Source organism: Coregonus clupeaformis, unplaced genomic scaffold (genome assembly GCF_020615455.1).
Source record: "Coregonus clupeaformis isolate EN_2021a unplaced genomic scaffold, ASM2061545v1 scaf0667, whole genome shotgun sequence".
Classification (NCBI taxonomy): Eukaryota; Metazoa; Chordata; class Actinopteri; order Salmoniformes; family Salmonidae; genus Coregonus; species Coregonus clupeaformis.
This window is the reverse complement of record NW_025534122.1, coordinates 203,057-211,414: the sequence shown is the minus strand read 5'-3', so window position 1 is coordinate 211,414 and position 8,358 is coordinate 203,057. Positions and strand designations below refer to the sequence as shown.

The 8,358-nt window shown below is 42.8% G+C and overlaps 1 protein-coding gene across 1 annotated transcript in view; it reads left to right on the top strand.

Moving 5' to 3' along the window:
* The first annotated feature begins 4,391 nt into the window (after positions 1 to 4,391).
* Positions 4,392 to 8,358, top strand: part of pkp3a (plakophilin 3a) — a 35,193-nt gene continuing 31,226 nt past the window's right edge. The window contains exon 1 of the mRNA XM_041836709.2: positions 4,392 to 4,816. Coding sequence (XP_041692643.2) covers positions 4,588 to 4,816 — 229 coding nt within the window. The 5' untranslated portion in view covers positions 4,392 to 4,587. The remainder of the gene's footprint in view (positions 4,817 to 8,358) is intronic.

Sequence of the window (8,358 nt, the reverse complement as noted above, 5' to 3'; positions counted from 1 at the left end):
TTTTGGTTCCAGGTAGAACCCTTTTTGGTTCCCTTTTGGGTTCCGTGTATGAAACCAAAAATGCTTCTTTAAAGGGTTCTCATATGGGGACAGCTGAAGAACCCTTTTAGAGTGTAGAACATAACATGAAACACGATGTGGAACTCTATCCCAGTGTGATATCAGATCTACTAATCAGTCTTTCAACAACCCTTGTCTCAATGCCATACCCTCCTATTTGAGTCATCTCTCTCTTTATCTCACACAAACACAGAGACACACACACACACACACACACAAACACACACACACACACACACACAGAGAGACACACACACACACACACACACACACAGACACACACTCTCTCGCTCACTTTCTCTCTCACTCTCTCTCTCTCCCTCCATTGTCTCACGATGGTGTCATTCTGGTGCATACGGTAGAGACAGGGGCTGAGCAGAAAACTGTTTCTCCATACCAAAGCCAAGCTAGTTGTGAGGGCGGTGACTATGAGAAGTCCTCTATAAATATATCAACACTTTCTACAGTTTCATTCCATCAGATCACTACACTACGGAGAACCTTACCTGAGAAGTACCAGTCCTGATCACTACCCACTAAGAACTAATGGTGATGGTGAGTAAAGAGATTTGACCATTATTAGCTGTTGGCTGCTATTCGGGGACAACTGTTTGAAATGAGGTTTTTAACTCTGAATGTATTCACGGATACAATATTTTAACTTCTAATAAGAATGTCAGCAGCATCGTCAGACTGTTCATATTCCTAGTGCTATTGTTGCTGATTGACACACAATGATTGGACACTACTGTAGTAGGTAATTGATGGCAACCATGGCAAGATGACGTTTGTTATTAGGGATACAAAGGTTCAGTGTTGGGTTGGTATGTCAGGGCATTTGGGAGACAGGTGTACTACACTAGGTTACAGCCTGCTCCCTAGACCTGTCTGCTAAACTAGGTTACAGCCTGCTCCCTAGACCTGTCTGTTAAACTAGATTACAGACCTGCTCCCTAGACCTGTCTGTTAAACTAGATTACATCCTGCTCCCTAGACCTGTCTGTTAAACTAGGTCACAGCCTGCTCCCTAGACCTGCTCTACAGCATTGGTTCCCAACTCCGGTCCTCCGTGCCTCCCAACAGTAAACATTTTTGTTGAAGCCCTGGACAAAAACACCTGATGACTTGATGATTTGTTGACAAGTAGAATGTCCAGAGCTTTAACAAACAGGAGGACTGGAGTTAGGCTGTTGGGGTTACTGGAGGACTGGAGTAGGGAACCACTGTTGGGGGAACTGGAGGACTGGAGTAGGGAACCACTGTTGGGGGAACTGGAGGACTGGAGTAGGGAACCACTGTTGGGGGAACTGGAGGACTGGAGTAGGGAACCACTGTTGGGGATACTGGAGGACTGGAGTCGGGAACCACTGTTGGGGATACTGAAGGACTGGAGTAGGGAACCACTGTTGGGGGAACTGGAGGACTGGAGTAGGGAACCACTGTTGGGGGAACTGGAGGACTGGAGTAGGGAACCACTGTTGGGGGAACTGGAGGACTGGAGTAGGGAACCACTGTTGGGGGAACTGGAGGACTGGAGTCGGGAACCACTGTTGGGGATACTGGAGGACTGGAGTAGGGAACCACTGTTGGGGGAACTGGAGGACTGGAGTAGGGAACCACTGTTGGGGGTACTGGAGGACTGGAGTAGGGAACCACTGTTGGGGGTACTGGAGGACTGGAGTAGGGAACCATTGCTCTAGACAAAGGAGATCTAATCTGTCTTTGGGAATAGGGACCTTGATCTTGACTACCTCCGATCCTTAGGGGATGGTTGATCACTGCCCTCCTTTCACATACACTGGTCCAAAAATACATGCAGATCCATTTGAACACATTGAGATGAGAAGATACTGTACCTAACAATGAGTTGTGAGTAGTGATGGCCAGAACAATTCTGTGTCATAAAACCAACGTATTAGCTGGTAATGTGTTACAGCACTGTTGTACACTGATCAGAGATACACACGCCAGGCACACCACACCTTGTGTCAGTCAGAGCTTTAATCACAGGGTTCTGCACCACACCTTGTGTCAGTCAGAGCTTTAATCACAGGGTTCTGCACCACACCTTGTGTCAGTCAGAGCTTTAATCACAGGGTTCTGCACCACACCTTGTGTCAGTCAGAGCTTTAATCACAGGGTTCTGCACCACACCTTGTGTCAGTCAGAGCTTTAATCACAGGGTTCTGCACCACACCTTGTGTCAGTCAGAGCTTTAATCACAGGGTTCTGCACCACGCCTTGTTGTGTGATTGGCTCTAATCAAATCAAATCAAACTTGATTTAAAGGGACTTTTGATCTACAGTGCATTTGGAAAGTATTCAGACCCTTTGAATTCTTCCACATTTTGTTACATTACAGCCTAAAATTGATTAAATTGTTTTTTTTCCCTCATCAATCTACACACAATACCCCATAATGACAAAGCGAAAACAGGTTTCTAGAAATGTTTGCAAATTTATTAAAAAAGAACTGAAATACCTTATTTACACAAGCATTCAGACCCTTTGCTATGAGACTCAAAATTGAGCTCCGGTGCATTCTGTTTCCATTGATCATCCTTGAGATGTTTCTACAACTTGATTGGAGTCCACTTGGGGTAAATTCAATTGATTGGACATGATTTGGAAAGGCACACACCTGTCTATATAAGGTCCCACAGTTGACAGTGCATGTCAGAGCAAAAACCAAGCCATGAGGTCGAAGGAATTGTCCGTAGAGCTTCGAAACAGGATTGTATCAAGGCACAGATCTGGGGAAGGGTACCAAAACATTTCTGCAGCATTGAAGGTCCCCAAGAACACATTGGCCTCCATCATTCTTAAATGGAAGAAGTTTGGAACCACCAAGACACCAAGAACCCGATGGTCACTCTGACAGAGCTCTAGAGTTCCTCTGTGGTGATGGGAGAACCTTCCAGAAGGACAACCATCTCTGCAGCACTCTACCAATCAGGCCTTTATGGTGGAGTGGCCAGACAGAAGCCACTCCTCAGTAAAAGGCACATGACAGCCAGCTTGGAGTTTGCCAAAAGGCACCTAAAGACTCTCAGACCATGAGAAACAAGATTCTCTGGTCTGATGAAACCAAGATTGAACTCTTTGGCCTGAATGCCGAGTGTCACGTCTGGAGGAAACCTACGGTGAAGCATGGTGGTGACAGCATCATGCTGTGGGGATGTTTTTCAGTGGCAGGGGCTGGGAGACTAGTCAGGATCGAGGGAAAGATGAACGGAGCAAAGGACAGAGAGATCCTTGATGAAAACCTGTTCCAGAGCACTCAGGACCTCAGACTGGGGTCAAGATTCACCTTCCAACAGGACAATGACCCTAAGCACACAGCCAAGACAACGCAGGAGTGGCTTCGGGCCCAGCCAGAGCCCGGATTTGAACCTGATCGAACATCTCTGGAGAGACCTTAAAATAGCTGTGCAGCGACGCTCCCCATCCAACCTGACAGAGCTTGAGAGGATTTGCAGAAAATAATGGGAGAAACTCCCCAAATACAGGTGTGTCAAGCTTGTAGCTTCATACCCAAGAAGACTTGAGGCTGTAATCGCTGCCAAAGGTGCTTCAACAAAGTACTGAGTAAAGGGTCTGAATACTTATGTAAATGTGATATTTCAGTTTTTTTTTATATATATATATATAACCCGTTTTTGCTTTGTCATTATGGGGTATTGTGTGTAGATTGATGAGTAAAAAAACCAATGTAATAAATGTTAGAATAAGGCTGTAATGTAACAAAATGTGGAAAAAGTCAAGGGGTCTGAATAAATAATAATACATAATATGCCATTTAGCAGACGCTTTTATCCAAAGCGACTTACAGTCATGCGAGCATATATATATATATATTTTTGTGTATGGGTGGGTGGTCCCGGGGATCGAACCCACTACCATGGCGTTACAACCGCCGTGCTCTACCAGCTGAGCTACAGAGGAGCTACTTTCCGAATGCACTGTATATCAGAAAATATTAGTACATGACAAAAGTTTGTGGAATTGGGAGAAAAAAAAGTGTTATCACATACGAATATCCTATTATTAATAGGCTATTGTTGTGTTTATTATTAATACTGCTATTGTTATTGTTATTATTAATAGCAGTATCAATGTTAATATTAGTAATATTATTATGAATATGAATGTTATTTATATCTATGTCATTATCATGATGTTATATTCTGTCATTAGACCTATTGGGCCATCCACATGGCATACAGCACAGCGAGAGAGATTATTCTCCTGTCAGGTAACCTGTTCTCTCTCTCACAGACTCCACCCCGTTGTTATTTCAGCAGATACCTTTCATTACCGAGGGAGCAGTCTTTCGAAAAGTATCTCACACCTGAGTGAGAAACTCAACAACCAATATCGATTAAACTGATTCCCAAATTAATTATTTCCGGAACAGAATTAGTTAACACGAGAAACAGACAAACAAACATCGCTCTCGGTTGGAATACTTGGAACTTTTATTTTCTATCTTTCTGAGACGTCCAACCGTCACAACCGAGTGTCGAAATGAGTTTCGTGACTCAAGATCATGTATTTTTGTCCGCTTTGCAGCCCAAGACCGCAGTCAGCACTTATGCTGTCCCGTCCGAGATCCAGCTCGGGGGTAATGGGGGCACCCTGTCGGATGAGATGACCCGGACCAAGCGGGTCCAGCAGCAGGTTGCTATGCGACTCGCCGAGAAAACCTCGACGCTTCCACGTCAGAACGGCTCAGCCTCACACTACACCTCCTCAGGTAGGAACTAACCTCCTATGGTGACATGGCACTCAAATGTACAATAAACTAACTATTGACTTGGCAATTAATGTGTTTACTGTAGCTGAATAATGTATTTAGCGTATTTCTACTATATGCCCATAGGGGCCGATCCCGACCGTTAAATGCGCGTAAATGGAACGCTATTTCCCTTTTTATGCACTTTTCTCTCTACCGTATTCAGACCTGGAATTGAAGCATGAAAATAGCATGCTATTCACCAACTAACTATTCGTTTTTTTGGTGGAGATCGAATAAATGAAGGTGTGGCGGAGGTGTGTCTAGGATTGTCTAGGTGTGTCTACATATAGCCATATTCTGACCTTGATTTAAATCCCTAATAATTCCACCACCTTTACTCGGGAGGAAACCATGAATAACGTCTAGCGAACCTACCAGATCATCTGGGTGTGGTCCTCTGTAGCTCAGCTAGTAGAGCACGGCGCTTGTAACGCCAAGGTAGTGGGTTCGATCCCCGGGACCACCCATACACAAAAATGTATGCACGCATGACTGTAAATCGCTTTGGATGAAAGCGTCTGCTAAATGGCATATTATCTACTTATTTTTTTCCGATAGAAATAACACCATTCTCCATGCACTGTGATTTACAACTCGATAAGAGCTATTGATAAGAGCTAGGTAAATGAGTAATCCGTTTGGAGAAGGGAATCATAAAAATAAATTACACTTGATTTAGATCTATTTTTACAGTAAAACAAAGAAAAAAACTGCTGCACCCTCTTGCTTTTAGAATGTATGAAAATAGTTAGTTTAACTGACAAGCCCAAACAAGCATGGCTTTTATGAAATTATCTCACTGCCAGGTACGAGAGAGAGTGGGGGGGAGAGAAGGAGAGAGAGAGAGAAAGAGAGAGAGAGAGAGAGAGAGAGAGAGAGAGAGAGAGAGAGAGAGAGAGAGAGAGAGAGAAAACTAAAGAAAAGTAACAACAGTGATAAATGGTTTGATGAAGAATGCAAAAACCTAAGAAAGAAATTGAGAAACCTATCCAACGAAAAACATAGAGACCCAGAAAACCTGAGCCTACGCCTTCACTATGGTGAATCACTAAAACAATACAGAAATACACTACGGAAAAAGAAGGAACAGCATGTCAGAAATCAGCTCAATGTAATTGAAGAATCCATAGACTCTAACCACTTCTGGGAAAATTGGAAAACACTAAACAAACAACAACACGAAGAGCTATCTATTCAAAACGGAGATGTATGGGTAAACCACTTCTCCAATCTTTCTGGCCCTATAACAGAGAACAAACAGCAAAAAAATATACATGATCAAATGCAAATCTTAGAATCAATTATTAAAGGCTACCAGAACCCACTGGATTCTCCAATTACATTGAATGAACTACAGGACAAAATACAAACCCTCCAACCCAAAAAGTCCTGTGGTGTTGATGGTATCCTCAATGAAATGATAAAATATACAGACCACAAATTTCAATTAGCTATACTTAAACTCTTTAACATCATCCTTAGCTCTGGCATCTTCCCCAATATTTGGAACCAAGGACTGATCACCCCAATCCACAAAAGTGGAGACAAATTTGACCCCAATAACTAGCGTGGGATATGCGTCAACAGCAACCTTGGGAAAATCCTCTGCATTATAATTAACAGCAGACTAGTTCATTTCCTCAGTGAAAACAATGTACTGAGCAAATGTCAAATTGGCTTTTTACCAAATTACCGTACGACAGACCACGTATTCACCCTGCACACCCTAATTGACAAACAAACAAACCAAAACAAAGGCAAAGTCTTCTCATGCTTTGTTGATTTAAAAAAAACTTTTGACTCAATTTGGCATGAGGGTCTGCTATACAAATTGATGGAAAATGGGGTTGGGGGAAAAACATACGACATTATAAAATCCATGTACACAAACAACAAGTGTGCGGTTAAAATTGGCAAAAAACACACACATTTCTTTCCACAGGGCCGTGGGGTAAAACAGGGATGCAGTTTAAGCCCCACCCTCTTCAACATATATATCAACGAATTGGCGAGGGCACTAGAACAGTCTGCAGCACCCAGCCTCACCCTACTAGAATCTGAAGTCAAATGTCTTCTGTTTGCTGATGATCTGGTGCTTCTGTCCCCAACCAAGGAGGGCCTACAGCAGCACCTAGATCTTCTGCACAGATTCTGTCAGACCTGGGCCCCGACAGTAAATCTCAGTAAGACAAAAATAATGGTGTTCCAAAAAAGGTCCAGTTGCCAGGACCACAAATACAAATTCCATCTAGACACCGTTGCCCTAGAGCACACAAAAAACTATACATACCTCGGCCTAAACATCAGCGCCACAGGTAACTTCCACAAAGCTGTGAACGATCTGAGAGACAAGGCAAGAAGGGCCTTCTATGCCATCAAAAGGAACATAAAATGTGACATACCAATTAGGATCTGGCTAAAAATACTTGAATCAGTTATAGAACCCATTGCCATTTATGGTTGTGAGGTCTGGGGTCCGCTCACCAACCAAGAATTCACAAAATGGGACAAACACCAAATTGAGACTCTGCATGCAGAATTCTGCAAAAACATCCTCCGTGTACAACGTAAAACACCAAATAATGCATGCAGAGCAGAATTAGGCCAATACCCGCTAATTATCAAAATCCAGAAAAGAGCCGTTAAATTCTATAACCACTTAAAAGGAAGCGATTCCCAAACCTTCCATAACAAAGCCATCACCTACAGAGAGATGAACTCGGAAAAGAGTCCCCTAAGTAAGCTGTTCCTGGGGCTCTGTTCACAAACACAAACAGACCCCACAGAGCCCCAGGACAATAACACAATTAGACCCAACCAAATCATGAGAAAACAAAAAGAGAATTACTTGACACATTGGAAAGAACAAACAAATAAACAGAGCAAACTAGAATGCTATTTGGCCCTAAACAGAGAGTACACAGTGGCAGAATACCTGACCACTGTGACTGACCCAAACTTAAGGAAAGCTTTGACTATGTACAGACTCAGTGAACATAGCCTTGCTATTGAGAAAGGCCGCCGTAGGCAGACCTGGCTCTCAAGAGAAGACAGGCTATGTGCACACTGCCCACAAAATGAGGTGGAAACTGAGCTGCACTTCCTAACCTCCTGCCAAATGTATGACCATATTAGAGACACATATTTCCCTCAGATTACAGCGATCCACAAAGAATTCGAAAACAAACCCAATTTTGATAAACTCCCTTATCTACTGGGTGAAAAACCACAGTGTGCCATCACAGCTGCAAGATTTGTGACCTGTTGCCCAAGAAAAGGGCAACTAGTGAAGAACAAACACCATTGTAAATACAACCCATATTTATGTTTATTTATTTTCCCATTTGTACTTTAACTATTTGCACATTGTTACAACACTGTATATAGACATAATATGACATTTGAAATGTCTTTATTCTTTTGGAACTTCTGAGTGTAATGTTTACTGTTAATATTTATTGTTTATTTCACTTTTGTTTACTATCTACTTCACTTGCTTT